Below are 26,089 nucleotides of genomic sequence, written 5' to 3'. Positions count from 1 at the left end.
GCAGCCGGTGGGGCAGGAAGTCAGGGTGAATCCGTTCCGTGCCCTGCGTGCAGCTCCCACTCTTCCCGCTCCTCAGGTTGTTCCCCCTCAGGGAGGCAGAGGAGTGGGATTCGGGGTCCTCAGAGCACAGGGAGGCTTGGGAGAGGCCCCTGCCCTGGCCCCAACTTAGAGCCAATCCTCATTCTCCACTTTGGGGCTTGCAGGTGGTGGTGGCAACGGCTATCTCCGGGAGCTATAAGATGCCCAAAAAGTATCACATGCAGATTGTGGGAGAGATCCAACATGGGTGAGTCCAGGTAGCCAGGAAGCCTGGCCCCACCCCCACTGCACTCCCCACAAAGGCCTGAGCTCAGAGACTGACATGAGACGAGCCTGTGAAAGTGCATTCTAAACTCGATGGCGCTGAGCTCATGTGCTTTATCACTGTTACACATTATGAAGAAGAGCGACACAACCAGCCAGTGCTGGCTGTTCCATGAACAGTGAGTCTTAACTGCCACTCTCCCCAAAGTCTCATTCGATAGATGCTGTTCAAGCAATGCCTCTCTGATCAGCCCTTTTCTGGCTCTTTGCCTTGTAATAAGGCATCGGCTCTTTTTATACACGTGGAAAGGAAGCCGTTAGGATCAACAAAATCCACTCAGCACCCAGTCTGTGCCACGCTGGGCCTTGGGAGGGCGAGGGCAGTGCAGGTGCTGCAGAGGCGGAGCAGGCAAGTTGGGGCGCTGGGGGGGCTCGGCTCACAGCACTGGGGGGCTGGGCGCTGGGGACTGCTGAGCACAAAGAGCCCAGGATCTGGGCATCAACAAATGAGGCCCCACCACTGACTGGCTCTGTGACCTTGGACGAGTCAGATTCTCTAAGCCTCAGTTTCCTGCTTCATCGACAGGAGCAAGGGTAGCTACCCTCAGCGTTGAACTGAGGATTCAGACTGGAAGGGGTAACTCGTGGGAAGACCTGGTCCACAGTGGGGCCTGGCTGGTCCCCGTGGGTTGATGAAGGCCACAGTGCCTTCCGTCTCCTCACACCCTTGGGCCCTGCCTCCTTTCTGGCTCCTCGGCAGGTTCCCCACTCCCGTGTCGCCTGTGGTTTCTCAGTGGAAGGATATGATTGGCACAGCCTTCTCTCTGGCCATTGTGGGCTACGTCATCAACCTGGCTATGGGGAGGACCCTGGCCAGCAAACATGGCTATGACGTGGATTCTAACCAGGTAGGTCCGGCCACCCCCAGCAGGGCTGATCAGGATGGGCCAGGGCCCACAGAGGCCTGGCAAGAGATATCTTGGGGCTCTTTGGGCTGAGGTGAGGCAGGCTGCAGGCCAGTGGGGAGGGCTCTCTGGCCCCAAGAACTGACTTCTGCTTGATTGGGAGCATAGAGCTTTATAGCAATAGGGTCACTTTCAAGTCCTAGGCCCAAGGTCCAGCTTGCATGGCCAACTCTGTTTGGTCCATACCCTGCTGCCCCAACCTCCAGCTTCTGGTCCTGCCCCTGTCCCCACAGGAGATGATTGCCCTGGGCTGCAGCAACTTCTTTGGCTCCTTTTTTAAAATCCATGTCATTTGCTGTGCTCTTTCCGTCACTCTGGCTGTAGATGGAGCTGGAGGAAAATCCCAGGTGAGTTCTGTACCAGGAGAGTTGGGGAGGGGCGGGAGGATAGCAGAACAATTGCCCCAGAGAAGCCCGGGCACCTGTAAGCTGCTTCTCCAAACTGCCCCTGTCCCTCGTGCCCGCTCCACCAAGGGCAGCCATTGGAAATAAATCGAAAGCAAGAATTTCACCCCTGCTCCCTATTCCCAACTCTCTCTCTGACTAGGTGGCGAGCCTGTGTGTGTCTCTGGTGGTGATGATCACCATGCTGGTCCTGGGATCCTATCTGTACGCCCTCCCCAAGGTAAGAGCCCCGTGGGAGAGCAGAGGCCAGCGAGACTCCAGTAAGAACAATCCCTAAGAGCCGTGTAGCATTGACAGATTACCAAGTGCCATCATTGTCACCCTTTGTCCTGATTACAATCTGTGAAACAGACAATGCAGGTTTTACTCTCCCCATGTTATAGGTGAGGGAAACTGAGGCTGAAAGAGTCTAAGTGATCTGCCCAAGGTGATACAGCTCACCAGTGCAGGGCTGGTCTCAAACTCCAGCCTTCTGAGCTCAGAGCCGATTCCCCAACCAGTGTTTATGGCTAGAAGGGCTCCAGGCATGGCCGTCTGGTGACGAGGGAAGAGAAGAGGGGCAAAGATGGGGCCAGGGTGGGCCCGTGGCTCGAGCACATGTGTGCCTAGGCTAAGACTGCATGCAGAGACTTGGGGGCTCTGCCCTGGGAGGTGTTCTGGGGATCCAGCTGTGTCCTGCCAGGCTCCAGGGTCAGGTGTCTGTAGGAAGGACAGGAAGAAGGGGACATCTCAGGTGACAAGGAACAATGTGCTGCTTCCCCAGTCTGTGCTAGGAGCCCTGATAGCTGTCAACCTCAAGAACTCCCTCAAGCAACTTGCCGACCCCTACTACCTGTGGAGGAGGAGCAAGCTGGACTGTGTAGGTATTGGGCGGCTCCCCGCTGTGCCCCTGCCCTCCTCCTGTCCCTCACCCTGCCAGCTCTCCTCTCCGCCAGCCCTCTGGGTGGCTGCTCCCTAATTAGCATAACCAAGTGTTTAGAACCCCGGTTTTGGAGTGAGACATCCTTTGTTCAAATCCTAACTCGGCCAGCACTGGCCCCATGGCCAATAGCAAGCACCTTAACCTCTGAGTCAGAGCTGCCTCCTCTATGAAACAGGCACTCTACACTCTCTACCCACTTAGGTATGCTTATGAGGGAGAAATGAGATAATACAAGTAAGGAGCACATTGTCTGAATTGTATCTTGTGTTCAATAAAACTTAGCTATTATTATTTTTATGATTTATAGAAAGCAAAAAGAAATTGTTTTAGAAAAAAAGCACTAGAACATACAGCCAGTGGCCCAGGGTCTTGAGCAAGTCACCAGACTTCTCTGGAGCTGTTTCCTCGTGGGTGATGGGGCGGGAGTTGTGGCCGCGTCACACACTGGCTCTGAGGGATAAATGAGAGCAGGGTGGGAAAGCACCGTGGAACCACAAAGCAATCAGCAGACAGGGCTTCTTGTGACTGACACTCCCAGCGCCTCGTCCACTGCACAGTAGTAACACAGCTACCATGGTCTGACGACACTGCCTTATCCCTGCGTAAGCCCCACCAGAACGTGTGACAGAGGATTTACTAACCTCCTTTCCAGATGATGAAACCGCGGCTCAGAGAGGTTAAGTAATTTGCCAAAAGCCACAGAAGTAGTAAGTAGTAGAGTGAGGATTGGAAATCCCAAGCCTTAGACTGCAAACCTCTGGGCTGTTCGGGCTCGTGGGGGAGGAAGCTCACCTGCACGACACAGGAAGGAAATCCTTAAAGCCAGAGAAGTGAGTGGTCCCTCACCATCCCCTCTTGGGTGAGCAATGAGGACAGGGAGAACAATGATGACCCACCTCCCGCCCCAAGGATCTGCTTTCACCACATCCCAACAACGCCCCCCTCCCGCCCCCGCCCCATGACCACTGTCCCTGATAACACACAGTGCTTTGGGTTTCCATCTGAGCTTCACAGTTCCCTATAGGAATGCGGGCAGACACTTCCTTTAGAGGAATGTGGGGGGCTCTAAAGGACTACACGGGGAAACTATCAAAACTACATCCAATCCTGCCCCCACCCGCACAATCAGGCCCCAAGCCATCAGACCAGGAAGCGTCGAGCCCGAGGCCGGCTTACACACTTCTTAGATGAGAAAGGGAACTGCTGTCCGCCCGCTGGGCGCCCATCGCGGGGCTGGGGCCTGGACCTTCCGGCTCCTCACCTCTTTACTGCTTCAGGAAGCAGGCGTGAGTGCTCCTCCTCTGTGCGTCAGGCAACTCCTGCTCACATAGCTGATAGGGAGGAGAAGGGAACTCGGAACCTGGCCCAACTCACCCGAGACTCCTGCTCTGTCATTCCGCCATGTTGCCCCCTTGTGTGCTGGGGTTGTCTACTAAAAACCCAACAAGGTCAGGGAGCCACACTCAGTCTAGAAGACGTGAGCAAGTGTAACCAAACATAAATACATAAAACAGTGCAAAAATACCATGAAAACAGAAGGGCCGATCTGAGGTTGTGCTAGCAGGGAAGGGCCTTGACTAACCCAGGAAGACTTCCCGAAAGTGGCAGTGTTCTCCCCAGGCCTGCTTTGACCTCTCTCTCCTCACAGTGTATCTGGGTGGTGAGCTTCCTCTCCTCCTTCTTCCTGAGCCTGCCGTATGGTGTGGCGGTGGGTGTCGCCTTCTCCGTCCTCGTCTTGGTCTTCCAGACCCAATTGTAAGTAACAACCCCGCCCCTCAAGGCACAGCAGGTGGGGCCTCCAGACCAGCCTGCCAAGGGCTCCCATGCTGAGGCCTGACCCAGCCCTCCACACCCTCCCGCCTTCTGGGCCTGGCACTCGAGGTGCTGCCAGGCTTGAGAAGAACCCAGCCCAGGCAGGACTGTGGGCACAGGCTGGGCTGTCTGACTTCCCATATTCTTCAAACCCCAGAGGGAGCCATCATAGGCTTGGGGGACTTGGGGACGGGGGGGCAGAGAAAGTTGGGGAAGAGCAGGTGGATTTGATTCAGCATCCTTCCAAAGGTACTGCCAGACCCCAGACCAAATGGGGCTCCACCCCAGGGGAACACCAGGCCAGAGGACAGATGCTGTGCCCTTCCTATAAAGAGATCAGGCCAGTGGGGCCAGAGGAAGGGGTGTGGGCCAGGGCAGGAAGGATGCTGAATGTCAGGGAATCCCTGTCTTCTCCTCTTGAGAACTGGGAACCAGGAAGTGGTGACTTCAAGGCCACTTAAGCTTGTCACCTTAAGACATGTACCCCTACGTCTTCTCTCCCCTGAGCCCTGATCTGGGAATTATGTCAAGGGCCTGCCTGTCATCCCTCTAGCTATAGCCCAGTCGCAGGCCACAGGCACACATCTGCAGTGCAGAAAGACAAACAGAGCAAGCCGAGCCCGGGGGTGAGGAAGGGCCCCTCTCCTGCCCTGCCTCTGCCCCAGCCCCCACCCCCACCATTGTCCCAGGCCCACTCACTATTAGCATCCTCTTAGGTTTTTCTTTTCCTTCTTCATCCAGTCGAAATGGCTACGCTTTGGCCCAGGTCCTGGACAGTGACATTTATGTGAATCCCAAGACCTACAACAGGGTGGGTAATCCAAGCTTAAGACCTCCCTCTTTTTTTTTTTTTTTTAAAGATTTTATTATTTCCTTTTTCTCCCCAAAGCCCCCCAGTACATAGTTGTATATTCTTCGTTGTGGGTTCTTTTAGTTGTGGCATGTGGGACGCTGCCTCAGCGTGGTCTGATGAGCAGTGCCATGTCCGCGCCCAGGATTCGAACCAACGAAACACTGGGCTGCCTGCATCAGAGCGCGCGAACTTAACCACTCGGCCACGGGGCCAGCCCCAAGACATTCCTCTTTTGCCCTGCCCCCACCCCAAGAAGAGGAGGGTTTTAAAAAAAACAAAAGCCAATAAAGACACTTCTGCTACCTGAGCTCAGTCTCTCCATTACAGGTCCAGGAAATCAAAGGGGTCAGGATTGTCACTTACTGCTCCCCTCTCTACTTTGCCAACTCGGAGATCTTCAGGCAAAAGGTCATTGCCAAGGTAAGACCTAGTCCTCTGGTGACCAGAGTGGCTGGACAGAGAATGGCCAGAAGATGGAAGAAAGGGTGCTGGGAGCCAAGAGCAGGCTGCCTCCCAAGAGGGCGGAGGTCAAGATTGCTGCTGGCTCTCTCCCTGCAGACAGGTGTGGACCCCCAGAAAGTGTTGCTCGCCAAGCAAAAGTACCTCAAGAGGCAGGAGAAGAGAAGGATGCCCACACAACAGAGGAAGTCTCTATTCATGAAAACCAAGGTGAGCTGAGTCCAGGAACAGCCCAGTCCTCTCCCCTGCCCTCTCTGGTTTTACCCCCCGATGTCCCACCTGCCAGCACCCTTCGAGGCAAAGACTTAAAGTCTCTGTGACCATTGCCTGGTGGCCACTGGGAATTCTTCTTCTTCAGTGAGGGGCTGTCAGCTCCTGGGGTAACCAAGGATCTCCCATGCCCCCCCATTTTCTGGCTAAGATAGGATATGGCCCATGGACTTAGGAACAACCCCAGAAGGGGAGCAGCAGTGAATTTCCTGGGGTACCCAGCCAACCCAGAGCAGCAAGGTGGAGGCAGTGTGGGAGTTCTGGGGAGAACCAGGCAGGCAGGACAAATGCAAAAAGGAGCTCAGTTGTCTCCAAAGGGGCTTCCTGGCTGAGCAGAGTGGGCTGAGGCTTCAACACCTCCCTCGGAAGGGTACTCTGACCTTGCCTGGGTCATGGGAGACCAAGCGCGCAGGTCCTGCCTAAAGAAAGGCCTTTGGGAGATGCCTCGCCCGGGGGTGTTGGGGGCTTGTATTCACCAAGATCAAGTTCAGTCGTTCTCCACCTGCATGCTGCTCGCCCCTGCTTCAACCCCGCAAAGCCTGATTCGGGCTGTGGATCCCTGACTGCCCCACCCCCCGCCCCCCAGACTGTCTCCCTGCAGGAGCTGCAGCAGGACTTTGAGAACGCCTCCCCGACCGACCCCAACAACAACCAGACGCCTGCTGATGGTGCCAGTGTGTCATACATCACCTTCAGCCCTGACAGCTCCCCGGCTGCCCACTGTGAGCCACCAGCCGCTGCGGAGATCCCCATTGAACCCAGTGACATGCTGGCCAGTGTCCCACCCTTTGTCACCTTCCACACCCTCATCCTTGACATGAGCGGGGTCAGCTTTGTGGACTTGATGGGCATCAAAGCCCTGGCCAAGGTGAGGCCCTGGGGCAGAGGGAGCGCAGGCCCACCGCCAGCCTCTCACCCACGCCCCTGCTCTCCCACGCTCCCTTTCCTTGGAGCATTCACTTCAACAAGCTGAGGGAGGAAGCTCGCCAAAGAGGCCAGTGGCTCCTAAGGATCCCTCCTTCCCCCAGATGTGACCAGAAAAGACGCTCTCCGCAGAGCAGGCCCAGGCAGCTTGAGGCAGTGAGTGGCTGCAGAGGGAGACCAGGGCTCCAGGCCCCGCTGCTCCACCTGGGCCTAGCACCCCTCTCTAGCCACCTCGAGTTCTCTCGCAGGCCACCGGAAACCCACCCCAGGGTCCTCTGAGGAAAGTCCAGCTTGACCATGATTCACGGTCTGCTGTTCCTTCCCACACGAATGCAGACACTCTAGGATCAGCTGGCTCTGGCCAACTGAGCAGAGAAGAACTGATATCAGTGCCCCACCTTCTCGGACCATACAGGCAGCCCACGGGACACCTTCGATAAATGTACGCATCTGATAACTTTTGGGCGGACACCTCCAATGGCAGGGACTCAGCAAACAGCAGAGCTGGCTCAGACAGAGGCAGCCCAGAGAAACTGAGGGGAACAGAGAGCACACAGGCTGACATCGCCCTCAGCCATGTGCACAGAAGGCTCCACCCCCAAGCCGGGGCTCAGCTTCCCCAGCCTGGACCTGGAGTCCAGGTGGCCCTGGGCTGAAGCCCTAGCCTCTCCCGCCTCAGTCCTCCCCTCCAGCTTCTGCCTAAAGCCACAAAGTTGGGAAAGTGGTGGAGTCTGAGAATCCAAGCTACTGGAAGAAAAGATCTGGCCCCGTCAGAAGGGGCCATGGGGACTTTAAGTGCCCGCCTCTCTGGCAAAGCCCATTTCCGCCCCACTTTCCATAGGAGACCTCAGCCAACACTCCAGGGAGAAGTGGTGCTTCGCTGCTATTTTTATCTTTGACTGCCAGGGCTCTCAGGATTGCTTATTTGTTTGGCTTCCCCTCTGAAGTGCGTTTTGTGAGTCACTTTTGAGACCCACTCAGAACATTCCTTTCCTTTTGTCTCCCTACCCCACCGCTCTCCCCAACACGTCTAGCTGAGCTCCACTTACGGGAAGATCGGCGTGCAGGTCTTCTTAGCGAACATTCACGGTAAGAGAAGGAGGACATTCCGGGCCTGGGTGAGGCGGGGGGCAGGCTCGTGGGACGCTGAAGACAGAGGGGGTGGAAATGAGAGCACCCAACATCCCCCCAAACTACTGCGTGCTCAGAAGAGCTTGAGACACAAGTCAGAAGAGACGGGCCAGACTGCGTGACCACATAGGGGGCTCAGTAATTATCCAGGGGAAGTACAGACACACAGCTGTGTACACGTGCAGTCTCCAAAGGGCACGTACGCACAGCCCCGAGGACACGTCCACATAGCAGCGGGTTTCCATGTCGTAGCCCGGTGTAGAGTGCAGGGGACATGCGGCAGGTACACACACACACACAGGAGAATGTGGAGGGGCACACACTCACACACCCAACTTCCCGCGGGGTCAGAGCCGTCCCGGTGGGCCTGCCCGACTTCAGGGCTGCCTGAGCACATCCCAGTCTCCGTGGAGGCCCCGCTCAGGGAGGGAGTCTGCAGTGTCCACGAGCTGCTGTGCATGTGCTCCAGAGCTCAAATGGGAAGACTCCTCTCACCCTCGCTGGACACTCCTCAGGAAATCATCTCAGGATCTGGTAGGAGTGAGGCCTCTCCCACCCACTGGAGACTACAGGAAAGGTCTGGGTAAACAAGAGGACAGACCCTCAGGGGACAGAATTGGCAGCTTCCTCATGGACGTTTTAGCCTGTCCCTCTCAAATCCCCACAAAGTGCCGACTCCCTGAATCAAACTGCTTCCTTCTGCCCTGGGTTGAAGGTGCGGCATCCTCAAGCTCATGCTGCCCTCTGCTGACCGAACTGACATTGCAAGGCAATGCCGAGGCCCTAGGGTGCAGCGGGAGCGCGGCCCTCAGGCCTCTCTCTCCTCCACTCACACCGTCCTCCCCCACGCCAGCTCACACCCGCAGTGGCCGTTGTCTTTCTGAAGGTGACCCTTTCCTCCTTCCAGCCCAGGTGTACAATGACATCAGCCACGGAGGCGTCTTTGAAGACGGGTGTCTACAGCGCAACCACGTCTTTCCCAGCATACATGATGCCGTCCTCTTTGCCCAGGCCAACGCCAGAGAAGTGGCCCCAGGACGTGACTTTCAAGGGGTAAGGTCCCCGCCCCTGGGGAATCCTAGGCCCCAGGGCACTGAAATAGCAGGACCAGGAGGCATTAGAAAGAACACAGGAGGAGGTTTGAGTTCCAACACCAATTCCGTCATTTAACTTTTCTGAGTCTCAGTTTCCTTATCTGCAGAATGGGCACCCTAAACTAACGCCCTAAACTAATACAACCTACCTCACAGGGTGTTTCTTTTATTTTTGCTTTAAGATTAACTGATAATTATGTCTTTTATGTCACTGGAAAGTGCTTTGCATATTGGAAAATCCTCTATTAATATTCATTTCTGGATCACACAAACACTCAAAGCACATTAGGTTGTGCCCAGGACTCTGGCATTGCTCACCCCTGCCCGCTCCTTCACTCTTTCTAGAAGAGGCTATGGGGAAGGGCAGCGGGTGAGCCTGCCTGTTCTAATTTAGCGGAGCTTGGAGATTTCAGGCTGGTGACGGATGAAGAGGCTGGATCCAAGTTTTGTCTCAGCTCCTTGACATTTAATTTACTAGCTCAGTAAGTGGTATGCAAATGAGCTACAAATAACACTGTCGAGGACTCCAGAAAGCTGAGGAGTCAGCAAAAGCCCACCCCGTTGGGGTCCCTGCCCAGGCCTCCCCAGCCACCCCTACCTCCCAGGGTCCCCTCCCAGCTCAGCCTCTGCCCTCGGCCTCCCAAGACTCTGAGCCCCAGCCCTCGATAAAATCCTCCTCCGCCCTCTGTAGGTCGTAAGAAAGGCTTTTCTGGCCTGAGAGCAACCATTTGCTCTTTGCTTTAAGAGACGGATGAAGGTGAAGCCATGTGTTCCAAGCGCTGAAAGCCTGCCCGGGAAAACACGGGGCCTTGGCGCCCGCCCTCCACAGTCGGAGGGGGACGGTGCAGGCGCAGCGGCCTGTCTGGCTCCATGAACCTTGTCCACAGAGCAAAGTCAGGGAGATTCTAGAAGAATCCTCGTCATTTGTTATTGCACAAATAATGTCCAGTTATTACCAGTTATATATTTTAAAGAATTTATATTATATATTTACATATTACAGAATATATTCATATACATAAATTGCACACACACACGCCTTTTTCATACTGAGGTAGAAAGTCAGCAAAACGAGTTTGATTATCCTACTTTTACAGGAAACAGATTCCCCAAGAAGGGAACCGGATTCCCTGAGCTCAGGCAGCTAGCCCTCATCTTCTAAACCGCCCCCAAGGGCGGGCTACATTCTGTGAGGCAGGGGAGCGGGGAGAGGGGAGGGACGGGGCAAGAGGAGGACTTATGCGTTGGAAAACACGGTGCCCACCCGGAGCCTGCCCTTTGTGCCAGACATCGTCATTCTGCCCTGGAGCTCATTCTGCACCTGTCTCCCCTCCAGGCTGCAGTGGACCCCGAGCTCTCCTTGGATGGCTCCGAGGACAGCCCCAGCTACTGGGACTTAGAGCAGGTACGCTGAGGCGGTGGGGGGGGGGGGGGGCGGGGAGGAGACCCTCTCAAATCCAGGGTGTTCACCAGGCTGTCTCTCCTTTAAGCCAAAGCAGTCACCTTGAAGGCAACAAGGTTTCTTTCTCATCTTTCTTTTAATAGCAGATCTTAATTCTTCTCACTCCCTGAAAGGCATCGTGGGGGAAGGGAGAGACACTGGACCAAGTCCTAGAGAACTAATATCTATTCTTAACTCTCCAACGCATCTACCACATGACCTTGGGCAAGGCATGCAACACCCCCGGGCCCCAGTTTTTGTTGTTGTGAGTTAAGGGGAATATGGCTAATACCTGTCCCCTCCACCTCATTTTTCTTTCATTAATTCGACGGGTCTTTACGGGCTGCCTACTACTTGCCTGACACAGGGTGGACAGGCCGCAGGGAGCGACACAAAGACCCTTGCCCTTAGGGAACATGTTCTGCGAGGGTCAGAGGAAGTACCGGGCACAAATTCTAGGAATACAAATATTGTTACATGTGGCCTCAAGAGCTGAGATGCAGATGTGAAGTGTTGTTATCCCCACCGGGCCCTCTGGTCCTCACGTGAAAAGTAGCCCTACCCCGATGCCCTCAATAACAAGAAGCCAGATGACCAAGTTTAGGGAAATAACATCTCACTTTGTGCCTCTTCCCATTCTTTTTGGGCTGAGTTCCATGGTCCTCTGCACACGTCTCTATGAGTGGTGACGGCATGCAGGAGACATTAGGAAATAGAGCCAGAGGCACAAAGATTTGGCAGACTAATTTCTGTGCCCCCGTCGAATTTCCAGCACATTCCAAAAAAACTTGGATAGAACCAAAATAGCTTATCAGAGCAGACAGGACTTTAGAGCTTATCTGATCTGAGCCCTCGCTCTGTCTGATGAAGAAAGTGAAGCTACAAAGCGGGTGGGCCGTGTGAAGGTCACACAGCCACGGGAGGTGATGCAAAATTAGATTCCAGGCAGCCTCTCTTATCACCTCTGTACCAGTTTACCTCTTAGGCTGACCCTGCCTCACCCCCGTTCACACACGCACACGCACACACATGCTCACACACACCCGTGATGCCTCTTTCTGGCCAGGGGTTCATAGTTTACCTCGTGGTTGCAGCCCCTCTGAACCCAGCAGGTCTAATGCTCTCCCTTCCCCTCCCTTTTCCTCCTTGGGGCCCTGCAGGAGATGTTCGGGAGCATGTTCCACTCAGAAACCCTGACCGCCCTGTGAGGGCCCAGCCAGCCCCATGCTGCCTGCGGAGCCTGGCACCCGGAACTTCCGCGGAGGCTGAGCCTGCGATTGTGGGAGTGGTGGGAGGAGGAGAGCGCCTCCTCCGGGACTTCAGCCCCCTCCGTCCTCCTGTCTCTCCTCCTCTCTCCTTGCCTGTCGTCTCTAGAGCAGGCTGATCTCAGCAGCGAGGAGAGCCACCTCTCCAGTCTGCTGTAGACCCTCAGGGCCCTGGCCAGCCGTGAGCAAGCCTCTTCTCCCTCCACCGCACCCACCCATGCCCTGCCATGGCAGCTGGGCCCCCCGACTGCCGGACTTTAAGAGTGAGCCAAGAACAGAAGGGAAAGCACGACTGTGCTCGCCTGGAGTAGAAGCTTCGAAAGTGTCCTTGGGCCTGCTTTGTGTCAGATGATGTCACGCTGTCACAGGACATAGGCACGCACTTGCTTGGGACTCTGTGGCTTGCCCTCTCCAGCTGCCCCCGCTCTCTCCCTGGCAGCTCTGCACCCCTGGGACTATGTACTCCCCACAACCCAGAAATCTCTGTCTTGGGGACTGTGCCCCCTTCCTCCTCATCTGAAGGCTGCCAAGACCTCACTGCTATTCGGCACATCAGGTTCTAGCCTGGGGAGTGGCCAGGGCCCTCAGGGTCACCAGAGCTGCCTCCCAGGGGCAGCCCAACAAGGTAGTCACCCCAGCCTCCTGAAACATTATCACTCTGCCTGCCCGCAGGGGCTGCTCCTTTCCACTGGAGACTGGGGAGGAGCCCAAAAGGTATAGGGAGTAGCAGGCAGAATCCTCTGGCAACCTAGCAACAGATACCAGTTTTTCTGCACAGAAGCTTTTTAGGAATCTCTCTTTGTACCTGGGACTTGGAGGGGGAGGGGGTGCCAGTGCCGACCCAGGGCAAACTGGCGGGACCTGGGCCCTGACAGTCCCCCGACCTCGGAAATGCCTTCTCCACTTGGGAAATGTGCCTTGACCTGGCACAGAACCAATGATTTTAACTCTCCATGATCAGCTTTGGGCCTGAATCCTTCAGCTAGACAAGAGAAAAAGCTCCCCAAGGACCAGCTGCATCCCCCAGCTAGGTGCAGAACGGGGTCTTCCTCCACAGGATTCCTGAACACACTCAGGACCTGAGGCCCTCTTCTTCTACGAAAGATGAGAAGAGGGGTTCAGTTCTCCATGTATATAAATAAGATGGTAACTAGAGGAACCCCCTTGTTGACTTGAAAATAAATAGGTTCCATGTTCAACTGTTTGGGAAATTTTCATAGAAGTGTGCAGAAAACCTTCTGGCCTCTCCCCACTGCTTCCCCTGAGCTCCTTCAACTGCATGATCCCGGCCCAACAGGTTGGGCTGGCTCAACCTGGAAAAACGTCCCAATTCCCAACTTCAGCCTGACCTGCATTGTGTGTCTGAGTGTTGAGTGAGCTGGTCAGCTAGCAGGTCTTCTTAGAGTTAAAGGAGCGGGCGCTGGCAATGATCCAACAGATTCTTGGCCTCCGAGCATTGCTTCTCTGTGAATTCATTATGCCATCTGGCTGCCAATGGAACTCAAAACTTGGAAGGCAGAAGACAATGTTATCTGGGATTCACCGTGCCCAGCACCCGAAGTGCCAAATTCCAGGAGGACAAGAACCTAAGCCAATGACAACTCGCCCTCCCCCATTCCACCTCCTTCAAAGTCCAGCTCAGGCCCAGGAGGTGGGGGACGTCACAGAGCCTCAGGACATCCAAGTCAGAGGTGCCCTTTGAATCAAGTGTCTAGAACCCCTGAGGACTTGATGAAGTGACCATTAATCCCCAGGCCAGTCCCAGACCTGAAGGAGATTGCTGACTCACCGTGGCCCAGAGCGGGGGCTCAAGGAGGCTTCCCGAAACATGTCCAAGGGTGTAAGTACTCACAGAGCCCACAGTGGAGGTAAGATTGGAAACACATGGTGTTGGGCAGACATTAAAGAAAACTTCGCTGTTAGAATATTTTAGAAAGAACACACAAAAAAATCACACAGACCACTCTCTGGACATGATTGAGGCAGGAAAGGAGGGCAAGGTAGTGAAATAATCCAGAATTTCAATACTTTTGAATGTTCTCAGTGATACTGACCTGTGATGACATGGTTCCCAGGGAAGACGGGGACTCTTGAGATATTTGTGTAATTTATTTAATTTAAACGCCATTCTCTTTTTGTTCATTTTGGTAATAAAGTGGTTTTGAAATGTGAACAAATGCATGTGTTTGGGTAGTTTTACAGAGAGGCAAAATAAGTCACCTCCAGGGAAAGCTGGCCTTACTTTGCACTGTCCTGAGGGGAAGCAACAAGGAGCTAAGACTTCTCTGTGAGTCTCCCAGCTCCCTCTCCAGGGTCTCGTTTTCCACTCCTGGGAGTGAATAAACTTCTCTGCTCCAGCTCAAGAGCAGGGACTGGGGGGAGATGACTGAATAAGGGGTCCACAGACCCAGGACCAGTTCTCAAAGCCGACTCTGTGATTTCTGTGGCTATCAGAGAAGTCAAAGTCCCATCATCACTTCTATCTACCCTTCATGCACGAATTCTTCCACATTCATGAGATGTCTGTTATGGGCCAATCCCACCAACACTCAGCAAAGCTTTCAGAATCCTTAGTTTGGGAGCACACAATCTAAGCCGGGCTTCCCCTCCCCTGTTTGTGAGACAATGCAAGGAGCATAAGGCCACAGGGCTCAAGTATCCAACAAGCTGGGTTGACTCCCAACTTTGTTTACTAACAGTAGGAAATGGAAGGAAATAAGAAGAATCACATAAAAACAGAGTAAAGGCATGAAGGAGACAGAAATATGATGAAGCAGAAAGAGATGACAGGCTAGAGATAACACAAAGCAAAGAGGGAAGGGAAATGAATGGCCAGTGGGATAGAGATACGCAGGGACAAAGAGATTGGGAGAACTGGAAAAGGGAGAAAGAGGTGTGCCCATCTTCCTCTACTTCATGCATGGGACGCCTACCACAGCAGGGCTTGCCAAGCGGTGCCATGTCCACACCCGGGATCTGACCTGGTGAACCCTGGGCCGCCGAAGCGGAACCTGCGCACTTAACCACTGCGTCACCGGCCGGCCCCTATATATATATTTTTAATGATGCTATTTTAGCCTAGATCCCCCTGAAGCAGAGCCTGAGAGAAAATTTTGTGTGCTGGTATTTGGGAAAGGATTCCAGGCAGCAGCAGTGAAAGGCAGGAGGCATGAAACAGGGAGAGAGGGAAAGCCAGCAAAAGAAAAAGTTACTGAGGTAGCCACCACGGAGGGCACTGGGGCTCCACCCTGCTGGGCCTCCCAGGAGCCCTGTGAAATTCATCTCCAAGTGTCCAGGAGAAACATTTAACCATCACTCCCATCTTCCATTGATCAAAGGTGGCCCCTGGGAATTAACTCCCCAATGATTACGGGGTGCATGGGTATGAGCACAGAGTAGTTCCCAGGGTGTCCCATGCTGTGGCATCAGGGAAGCCACCCAGGGCAGGAAGGAAGAGGCATGCACAGCTCCAGGAAGGACCCAGCAGGTGAGACTGCTCAGAACTGTTACCCCAACAGAGGCTTAGTCGGAGAGTTTTGAGTGGCACATAAAGACGGCATCTAAATCAGATGCATTTCTGTAACTTCTTGTCTTTAAAACCTAAGTTTATCTTCAGTTGTAAAACAACAATATGGCTTTAGCAGTCTTTAGGCATAAGTGTTGAAACATCTCTAAGATTCTAAACTGGAATGGGGTACTTTTAAGACTGTGAATTCCTAAACATGGTCTCTAATACCATTCCTAATTTAAAGTAACCAGGGCTCCTTAGGGCCAGGGCCAGGGCAGGGTAGGTACAAAATCAGTCTGCAACAAGTTTTTATGCCAGAAACCAAAGAATTGCTCAAAAAAAATATGGAGGCATATCACAAGGTTACAGCAACCAGGTGGAAGCACCTTCTACTAGCCAAATGTGGGACAATGAGGACCAAAATAATTAAATACAATGATGAATTGTAAACATTTAAAAACAAGAACTGAGTCCATACCAATGATGATAGATAGACAGATGATAGATAGATAGATAGATGATAGATAGATGATAGATAGATAGATAGATAGATAGATAGATAGATAGATAGAATTACAGAGGCTTTGTAGTATTTTTTAGTATCTGGGAGAGTTAGTCTCCACTTAGAACATTTTTATGATACAGCCTTCTTATTCAAGGATATGGTATTCCTTTCCAATTACTTAAGTCTCCTTTTGCTAATCTAAGTAGTGTTTCCTCATATAGATCTTACATATTTTTCAAGGTTTTTTTTACCTTTTTTATTGCCGTTATAAATGGAATTTTTTCTTTCCTCGTATTTTCTAACTGGCTGTTGTTTACATATATCAAGGCTACTGATTTCTGTATATTAATGTGTACTCAGATTGCTTACTGAATTCCCTTACAGAACTAATAGTTTTGTAGTTTTCCAGTCGATTATTTCAGATTTGACAGATATACAGCCCATGTCTGCAAATAATTATAATTTTACCTCCTTTTCAAATTTTATACCTCTAATCTCATTCTCTTGTTTAATTGCCTTGATCAGTACTTGCAAAACAATGTTAAATAATAGTGGTGATAGTAGACGTCCTTTTCTGGTTCCTAACTTTAATGCAAATGTTTCTAATTTTTTCTCATTAAATTTAAGATTCTTCCTTTAGCATTGGAAAAATATATTTTATCATTTTAAGATTTTTATCAAGAATGGATGTAGCGAGGGCCAGCCCCATGGCTGAGTGGTTAAGTTCACGCGCTCCGCTTCGGCAGCCCAGAGTTTCGCTGGTTCGGATCCTGGGCATGGACCTATCACTGCTCATCAAGCCACGCTGAGGCACACAGCAGAGCCAGAAGGACCTACAACTAGAATGCACAACTATGTACTGAGGGGCTTTGGGGAGAAGGAGAAGAAAAAGAAAGATTGGCAATAGATGTCAGCTCAGGGCCAATCTTTAAGAAGAAAAAAAAAGAATGGACATAGTGAGATCAATGTCTAGCATGAGAGTGTAAAGAGTTCCACTGACCAGCTTCCCAGTGAAACTGGTGACAATGTTAAAAAAAAAAAAAAAAAAACCTTAAGCCTGTAGAAATGGCCCTAAGGGCAAGCAGCAAATGAAGAAACAGCTATTCAAGAAAATCTAGGGACTGCCCCGTGGCCGAGTGGTTAAGTTCCCGCGCTTTACTGCAGGCGGCCCAGTGTTTCTTCGGTTCGAATCCTGGGCGTGGACATGGCACTGCTCATGAAGCCATGCTGAGGTGGCATCCCACATGCCACAACTAGAAGGACCCACAACTAAGAATATACAACTATGTACCTGGGGGCTTTGGGGAGAAAAAGGAAAAAAATAAAATCTTTAAAAAAAAGTCTATGAAAATCCAGTCTTAACAGGTGAGAATCTGTGATAACTGAACCAAGACCACTCCCTCCCTCCCCCTTCCCAACCCAGTGAGGCAAAGACTCTGCTCCAGACTGCCAAGAACACAGGGCTTCCTCTCCCCCCACTTTTCAGTCAGAGGCCTTTCTTCCCAAGAAGAATAGGACTTCAGTATTTCTCATCCTGCCCCAGCTACCTTTTGTTAACACTGAATGGGGGCTCCCTTCTCCTCCCATTCCCAACTTTTATAACAGATGTTCTAACTTGAGTGCAGTGTGCTCAGAATACTGGGATCCCAGTCAACCTTGCCAAAGTATGTGAGGCAATGGTTCCCCATGAGGACAGGTAAGCCAAAAGGACCTCAGATTGCTGACCCCCCACACACACCAAGTGCTGAGCTCCTAGAAAAGGAGTATCACTCAGAGAGAAGCTTGCCATTGTCCCTACCTCCAGGTCCAGAACTCTGGCTCAGAAATTTTGCCTGGGGGAAGAAGAAGGCCATAAAACAGATAAAATAGATAGCTCCTAATTTCTTCCCAAAGGAAATGACTTAATATGCAACAGAGCATGGAGAAGCTCAAGGCTAAGGATGCTCTCAAGAACAGTGGAGGGGCGGGCCTGATGGCAAAGCAGTTAAATTCACACGTTCCTCTTCAGCGGCCCCAGGTTCGCCGGTTCAGATCCTGGGTGTGGACATGGCACCACTTGGCAAGCCATGCTGTGGTAGGCGTCCCACGTATAAAGTAGAGGAAGATGGGCATGGATGTTAGCTCAGGGCCAGTCTTCCTCAGCAAAAAGAGGAGGATTGGCAGCAGATATTAGCTCAGGGCTAATCTTCCTAAAAAAAAAAAAAAAGAACAGTGGAGGTTCTGGTAAACATCATTGGGAGGAGATTTGTGGATCGTGAATTTAACAAAGATACAGCCTAGACTGTAGGCTGGATAGTTTGCAGGAGAAAAACAGATGGAAGGAGCCTTCCTGGGATCAGAACAAAGATCAAACAATGAATCAGAAACTATTCTTTCAAAGGAGCTGCAATGTGACTGGATTAGTTTGTACAATAATTTATGCCCAAGGCATTATTGAAAACAATAGAACAATGAACCAGAAATTAGTAGAGTTTAACAGCTGGGAGTGGTCATGGAAAGACAGGAAGAGAGCCCTACCAATACCACCATCATCCCTGGGTGACTGTGGGCAGACCCCAAACTGTGCCTGTTGAGGAGCAACATCAAAGGTTTAACTCTGTGGGGGAGAAATAGACTTCACTAAAGTGATCCATCTAGTCACTAAACAAATAAACAAGCAACTAACAATAACAAGCCTAAGCGGGAGGGAAAGGAACCAGTTGCCAGAGTTGCTACAATATGTTATCTAAAATGTGCGATTTCCAATGAAAAAAATTGCGAAGCATGTAAAAAAAAAGAAAGTATGATCAATACACCAGACAAAAAGCAGGCAACAGAATCTGTGAGAGCAGCCAAATGTCAGACTTAAAAGAAAAAGATTTCAAAGTAGCCATTACAAATATGTTCACAGAACTGAAAAAAAGCAAGATTAAAGAAGTAAAAGAAGGTATGATGACAATATTGCATCAAATAGAGAATATCAATAAAAAGATAGAAATTATTTTTTAATGGAAATTCTGGAGTTGAAATGTCTAACTGAAATGTTTAAAAATTCACCAGAGGGGCTCAACAGTAGATTTGAACTGGCAGAACAAAGAACTGGTGAACCTGAAGATAGACTGATAGAGATTATGTGAACCAAAGAACAGAGAGAAAAAGAATGAAGAAAAATGAACAGAGCCTTGGAGAAACGTAGGACACCATTAAGTACAACAACATACGCATAACGGGAGTACCAGAAGGAAAGGAGAGAGAGAAAGAAGCAGAAAAAATATTCAAAGAAATAATGGCTGAAAACATCCCAAACTTATTGAAAAGCAATTATCTACACATCCAAGAAGCTCAATGAATTCCAAGTAGGATAAAGGCAAAGAGATCCACAAATAGACACATCATGTTAAAAATGCTGAAAGTCAAACAGAGAAAGAAAAATCTTGAAAGCAGCAAGAGAAACATTGACTCATCACTTACAAGGGATCCACAAGACTAACTGCTGACTTCTCAGCAGAAACAATGGAAATGGATCACATATTGAAAGTGCTCGAAGAAAAAAGTGTCAACCCAAAAACCTATCATCAGCAAAGTTATCTTTAAAAATGAAGTTAAAATAAAGACTTTCCCAGGGGCTGGCCGGTGGCCAAGTGGTTAAGTTCGCACGCTCCGCTGCAGCGGCCCGGGGTTTTGCTGGTTCGGATCCTGGGGCGGACATGGCACCACTCATCAAGCCATGCTAAGGCAGCATTCCACATAGCACAACCAGAAGGACCTACAGCTAGAATATACAACTATGTACTGGGGGGCTTTGGGGAGAAAGAAAAGGAAAAAGAAGATTGGCAACAGATGTTAGCTCAGGTGCCACTATTTAAAAAAAAAAAAAAAAACACTTTCCCAGATAAACAAAAACTGGGAGAATTTGTTGCTAGAAAACCCACCTTACAAAACATGCTAAAGGAAGTTCTTCAGGCTGAAAGCAAGTGAACCCAGACAGTAACGCAAATCTATATGAAAATACAGAGTGCACCAGTAAAGGTAATTATATAATTATAAAAGACAATAAATGCATATATTTTCTCCTAGCTTCTCTTAACTGATTTAAAAAGCAATGTATTAAAAGTGTATAATGTATTGCTGGGCCTTAACATATAGAAGTGTAATATATGTATAATATATTTGTCAATAATAGCACAAAAGAGGTGGGTGAGACCAAAGCTGTATTTAGCCAGGAAAATGATTACAGATAGTAAAGTAATAACTATAACAAGTATTTGACAAAATCTAACATCCTGTCATGATAAAAAAACAAATACTCAACAAACTAGGCATCAAAAGGAACTTCTTCAACCTGATAAAGGACATCTACAAAAAACCCACAGCTAACATCAAAGAACAATCCAAAAGTAAAACTAAGATAATAATTCCATTTACAATAGCATCAAAAGAAATAAAATACTTAGGAATAAGTTTATCAAAAGTAGTGTAAAACTTACACTCTAAAAACTACAAACATTGTTGAAAGAAATTAAAGAAGATCTAAATAAATGGAAAAACATCCCATCTTGATGGATTGAAAGATTTAACATAGTTAAGATGGAAATACTTCCCAAATTGATCTACAGATTCAACATAACCTCTACCAAAATCCTAGCTGTCTTCTTGGTAAAAATTGATAAGCCAATTCTAAAATTGATTGAGATTTCAAGACGCAAAGTGTTCAAAACAATCTTGAAAAAGAAGAAAAAAAGGAGGATCTGTACTTGTCAATTTCAAAACTTACTACAAAGCAATGGTAATCAAGACAGCATGGTACTTACACAAGGACAGACATATAGATCAATGGAAGAGAACTGAGAGTTCAGATGTAAACCCATTCATCTATGGTCAACTGGTTTTCGACAAGGGTGCCAAGACCATTCAATTGGGAAAGGATAGTCTTTTCAATAAATAGTGCTGGGACAAGTGGATAGCCACATGTAAGAGAATGAAGTTGGACCCTTAACTCACATCATATACAAAAATTAACTCAAGATGGATCAAAGACCTAAGTACAAAAACAAAAGCTACAAAACTCCTAGGAGAAAATATAGAGGTAAATCTTCATGACCTTGGATCTGGCAATGAATTCTTATATATGACATTAAATGCATGAGCAACAAATGAAAAAATAGGCAAATTGAACTTATCACAATTAGAAACTTTTGTGCTTCAAAAGACACCATCAAGAAAGTAAAAAGACAATCCACAGAATGGGATAAAATATTTGTAAATCACATATCTGATAAGGAACTTGTATCTAGAATATATAAAGAACACTTACAACTCAATAATAGAAAGACAAATAATCCAATTTAAAAATGGGCAAAAGATCTGAATAGACATTTCTCCAAGGAAAATATACAAACAGCCAATAAGCACATGAAAAGATCCTTGACATCATTTGTCATCAGGAAAATGCAAATCAAAACCACAGTGAGATACCACTTCGGACACACTAGGATGGCTAGAATCAAAAAGTCAGATGGTAAGTGTTGGCAAAGATGTGGAGAAATCAGAATCCTCATACACTGCTGATGGGAATGCACAAGGGTGCAGCCACTCTGGAAACCAGTATGGCAATTCGTCAAATGAGGAAACCTACAGTTGCCACATGACCCATCATTTCCACTCCTAGCTTTATCCCCAAGAGAAATGAAAACACATGTCCACACAAAATCTTGTACTGAATGTTTACACCAGCATTATTCATAATAGCCAAAATGCAGAACCTTAATGTCTATCAAGAATAAATGGAAAATGAAAAGTGGTATATCCATACAATGGAATATTATTCAGCCATAAAAAGAAAGGAAGCACTGACACAAGCCACAACATGGAAGAACCCGAGAAAACATGTTAAGTGAAAGAAGCCAGTTACAAAAGACCACATGTTATACGATTCCATTTATATGAAATGAACAGAATAGGCAAATATATAGAGAGAGAAAGCTGATTAGCAGTTGCTTAGGACTAGAGGGAGGCAGATGAGGGGGAGTTAGGGGGTGATAGCTAAAGGGGACAAAGTTTATTTTGAGGTGATGCAAATGTTCTCGAATTGACTGTGGTAATGGTTGTACAACTCCATGGATCTACTAAAACCAATGAGTTGTGCACATTTATCCAGACACCTTGTAGTGAAACTGAAGAAAAGTGAAAACAAAGAGAAGTCCTTAAAAGGAGCCAGAGAGAAAACAGTTCATGACAAAAGATCAGTAATTACATTTTCAGGGGCCGGCCCTGTGGCCGAGTGGTTAAGTTTGCGTGCTCCGCTTCGGTGGGCCGGGGTTTTGCCGGTTTGGATCCTGGGCACGGACATGGTACCACTCATCAGGCCACGCTGAGGCGGCGTCCCACATGCCACAACCAGAGGGACCCACAGCTAGAATATACAACTATGTACTGGGGGGCTTTGGGGAGAAGAAAAAAAAGAAAGAAGATTCGCAAAAGTTGTTAGCTCAGGTGCCAATCTTTAAAACAACAAAAAATAATAATAATAATTACATTTTCAGTGAACTTCTCACCAGGAAAAATGGAAGCCAGAAGACAGTAAAATAATATCTTCAAAGTGCTAAGAGAAAATACCATCAACTTAAAATTGTATGCTCACCAAAATTATTTTTCAAGAATGAGGATGAAATAAAGATATTTTCAGATAGACAACTGAGAGAGCTGATTCTCATCAGATTTTCAATAAAGTAGTTCCCAAAGGATAAACCTCGGGAAAAAGGAAAATTATCCCAGAAGTAAGGTCTGAGATTCAAGAAGAAAGATTAAACAAAGAAACTGTTAAATATATTGATAAATTTAAAAAACACTATCTCTATATAATAATAATAATGATAATGACTAATTTGTGGCATTTAAAAATAAATAAAAAACTAAAATAATGGACAACAATAGTATATAGAGAGAAGGTGATCAGAGTTAGTGTTCAAAAGTCTTCATAGTTTTTAGAGAAAAAGCGTTCTGACATTAACTTTAAATTCATTAAATATGCATACTAAATTTCAATGGTAAATCATAAGAAGATAACAAAGAATATAATTTCCAAACCAGTGGGGCAGAGGCGGATAGAATAAGGAAACAAACTACAATAATAAAAATGTAATTAATTTTTAAAGACAATAAATGGGGAGAAAGAAGCATAGAAAAATTAGTGCTGATAGTAAGATGATAGAAATATGTCCAAATACATCAGAAATCATGATAAATGTGAATAGACTAAACTCATTGGTAAGAGAGAGAAAATGTCTGATTAGATTAAAAATTAAATCCAGAGAGCTTTCTAAAACATAAGAACACCAAAATATGAAGGAAAAAAAGAGATACAAGATAAATATTAACCAAAAGAATGAAGCAGCTGTATTAATAGCAGACAAATTGGCCTTAAGACAAAGAGATTATTAGGCATAAAGACCACTATATCACAATAAAAATTTCAACTCGGGGCAGGCCCCATGGCTGATGGTTGGATTTGCCCACTCTGCTTCAGCGGCCCAGGGTTTCACCAGTTCGAATCCTGGGCGCTGACATGGCACAGCTCATCTGGCCACGCTGAGGCGGCATCCCACATGCCACAATTAGAAGGACCCACAACTAAAACTACACAACTATGCACCGGGGGGCTTTGGGGAGAAAAAGGAAAAATAAAATCTTTAAAAAAAAAAATTTCAACTCAATGAGAAGATATAACAGTTCTAAAGTTGAATATATCAAATAAAATAGTCTCAAAATATATAAAGCAAAACTGATTTCTAAAAACTGAAAAGTGACAAATCCACCAACACGATGGAAGATTTCAATACACTTCTCTCATTGCCAAACAAGAAGATAAACGATACAGGTAAAAAAATAGTAAGGTAAGGAAGAGTTAAACAATAAAATGAACAAGCTTAATTTAATGGACACATGGAACCTGCTGACAATTAAAATTTACACTTCTTAAGCACACATGAAATATTTACAAAAATTGACCATATACTAGGGTCTAAAGCAATTCTCAACAAATTTTAAAGAATAGGTGTCATCCTACATTTTCTGACCACAATGCATTGAAGTTAAAAATCAATTACAAAAAGATAACTTGAACAAAAATATGCATTTAGAATTTTTTTTTTGAGAACACTTCTAAATAACATAGTCAAAGAAGAAATCATATGGGAAGTTAAAAACATTTAGGACCTAAACAATGATGAAAATACTACATATCAAAATTTGTGTCATGCAAGGAAGTAGTGCTTCAAAGGAAATTTGTAACCTTAAATGCTTTTATTAGAAAAGATAAGAGATGAAAATTAATGAGCAAAATGTTTGATAGTAGTTGGAAAAAGAAAAACAAACTCAAAGAAAGCAAAGGAAAGGAGATAATAATAATAGCTAACACTTACTGAATGGTTACTATAAGCTACGCGTGCTTCCAAGTGTTTTACTCACTTTACAATGTATTCACTCAATCTTCCCAACAACCCTAGGAGGTACATACTCTTATTATCCCCATTTTACACAAGAGGAAACTGAGGATCAGAAAGGTTAAGTAGGGACCAGCCGGTGGCTGAGTGGTTAAGTTCATGCAGTTGGCTTTGGCGGCCCAGGGGTTCGCCGGTTCGGATCCTCAGTGCAGACATGGCACCGCTCATCAGGGTATGCTGAAGCGGCGTGTCACATGCCACAACTAGAAGGACCCACAACGAAAAAACATACAAATATGTACTGGGGGGTTTTGGGGAGGGAAAAAAAAAAAAGAAAGGTTAACTAAGTTTCCCAAGACCACTCAGCACAACTCCATGAAAGTGGAGGAGCTAGGATTGTAACGCAGGCAATCTGGCTCCAGAGTGTAAGCTCTTTTCCTTTTTTTTTTTAGGAAGATTAGCCCTGAGCTAACTACTGCCAATCCTCCACTTTTTGCTGAGGAAGACTGGCCCTGAGCTAACATCCGTACCCATCTTCCTCTACTTTATATGTGGGACGCCTGCCACACCATGGCTTTTGCCAAGCGGTGCCATGTCTGCACCCAGGATCCGAACCAGTGAACCCTAGGCCACCGAGAAGAGGAACGTGTGAACTTAACCTCTGCGCCACAGGGCCAGCCCAATCCTCCTCTTTTTGCTGAGGAAGATTGGCCCTGAGCTAACATCCATGCCCATCTTCCTCTACTTTATATGTGGGATGCCTGCTACAGCATGGCTTGACAAGTGGTGCGTAGGTCCATGCCCAGGATCCGAACTGACGAACCCCAGGTCCCTCGAAGCAGAGGGCATGAAGTCAAGCACTGTGCCACCAGCCCAGCCCCAGAGTGTAAGCTCTTAACTATGTAAAGTTGAAAATTTAGATGACATTGACAAGAGGTTTTCACATATTGAGGTATAGGGAGTAACTATTCGAGTTCAAAACTGATTTGGCTTGAACTAGCAAGCCTGACTTACGGCCCATCAAACACACACTGTCCGTCTGCTTATCCATTAAAGTAAAGAAGGCACTCTCCTAGGATAAGAATGCAGACTTCTCCCAGCCCTATTGGTAACAACGCCCTATCGGTAATGCCCAGGTTAGTCCCTTTCCTGGCATCACGGTCAAGTTGACCTGCTAATTTGCAACTGAGCACCTCTTTGAAACTGTATTCTGCGTGTGTTTAATATGTCTTCTTTGTTCTAAAAAGACATAAGACTGTACTGAAACCCAAGCTTCTCCCGAACGCCTTCTAAGGCCTTCCCGGGTTATAATCTTCACTCTGGTGCATAATAAACTCACCTCAATTTTGATTTATCAGTTGGTTATGGATTATTTGTGTTGACAACATGAATAAATTGCTAGTAAAATATAATTTACCAAAATGGAATCAAGAAAACAGTAGAAAGCCTGAAAAGTCATGTAACTATTAACAGAAATTAGCAATTTAAAATCTTCCCACAGAGCAAAAACAAGGCCCAGATTATTTTTTAGAATTATGAGAAACTAGGTTAGATTTTTGGTCCACCTTTATACACACTCTTCCAGAGAATGCCCCAGAAAAAGAAAGAGTAAAGGAAGGAAGCTCATTCCTTTAGTGGTTTAAATTTGGTAGAAATCTCTGTCTCCCTCCCGCCCTCGCACCCTTCCTCCATTTCTCTCTCTCTCTCTTACTGTCTCTGTAAACTCAGTCCAGAGGTCGCCAGTCCAGAGCTGGTACGGCTGTTCCCTGAGGCACCTTCCAGCTCTGCTCTCTGTCCTCCCTCAGCTGAACAC

General features: G+C 47.9%; 1 protein-coding gene and 1 long non-coding RNA gene across 8 annotated transcripts in view; one reads left to right on the top strand and one right to left on the bottom strand.

Annotated features, from left to right (window-relative positions):
* SLC26A9 (solute carrier family 26 member 9) overlaps nt 1-13,950 on the top strand; it is a 27,941-nt gene extending 13,991 nt beyond the window's left edge. For 3 of the 6 annotated variants that reach the window (XM_070591808.1, XM_070591807.1, XM_070591809.1), the window contains 14 exons: nt 204-286; nt 1,064-1,211; nt 1,502-1,615; nt 1,815-1,892; nt 2,436-2,531; nt 4,243-4,349; nt 5,148-5,217; nt 5,587-5,679; nt 5,818-5,928; nt 6,575-6,856; nt 7,947-8,001; nt 8,951-9,096; nt 10,474-10,542; nt 11,739-13,950. In XM_070591808.1, the coding sequence (XP_070447909.1) occupies nt 204-286; nt 1,064-1,211; nt 1,502-1,615; nt 1,815-1,892; nt 2,436-2,531; nt 4,243-4,349; nt 5,148-5,217; nt 5,587-5,679; nt 5,818-5,928; nt 6,575-6,856; nt 7,947-8,001; nt 8,951-9,096; nt 10,474-10,542; nt 11,739-11,786 (1,500 nt within the window). In that variant the 3' untranslated portion in view covers nt 11,787-13,950. The remainder of the gene's footprint in view (nt 1-203; nt 287-1,063; nt 1,212-1,501; nt 1,616-1,814; nt 1,893-2,435; nt 2,532-4,242; nt 4,350-5,147; nt 5,218-5,586; nt 5,680-5,817; nt 5,929-6,574; nt 6,857-7,946; nt 8,002-8,950; nt 9,097-10,473; nt 10,543-11,738) is intronic. The other 3 variants (XR_011532273.1, XR_011532275.1, XR_011532274.1) reach the window with 2 other exon arrangements.
* On the bottom strand, nt 558-26,089 carry LOC139079013 (uncharacterized). Of its 2 annotated transcripts, none has more exons than XR_011532277.1 (6): nt 25,988-26,089; nt 5,106-5,207; nt 3,856-3,925; nt 3,236-3,386; nt 2,946-3,044; nt 558-2,371 (listed from the first exon to the last, which is right to left on the bottom strand). It is a non-coding gene; the product is annotated as an uncharacterized lncRNA (long non-coding RNA). The 2 variants fall into 2 exon arrangements; XR_011532276.1 differs by lacking the exon at nt 25,988-26,089 and adding an exon at nt 7,962-8,159.

This window comes from Equus przewalskii, chromosome 23, assembly GCF_037783145.1.
Source record: "Equus przewalskii isolate Varuska chromosome 23, EquPr2, whole genome shotgun sequence".
NCBI lineage: Eukaryota > Metazoa > Chordata > Mammalia > Perissodactyla > Equidae > Equus > Equus przewalskii.
The sequence above is the reverse complement of the archived record's forward strand: the minus strand, read 5'-3'. Positions and strand labels throughout refer to the sequence as shown.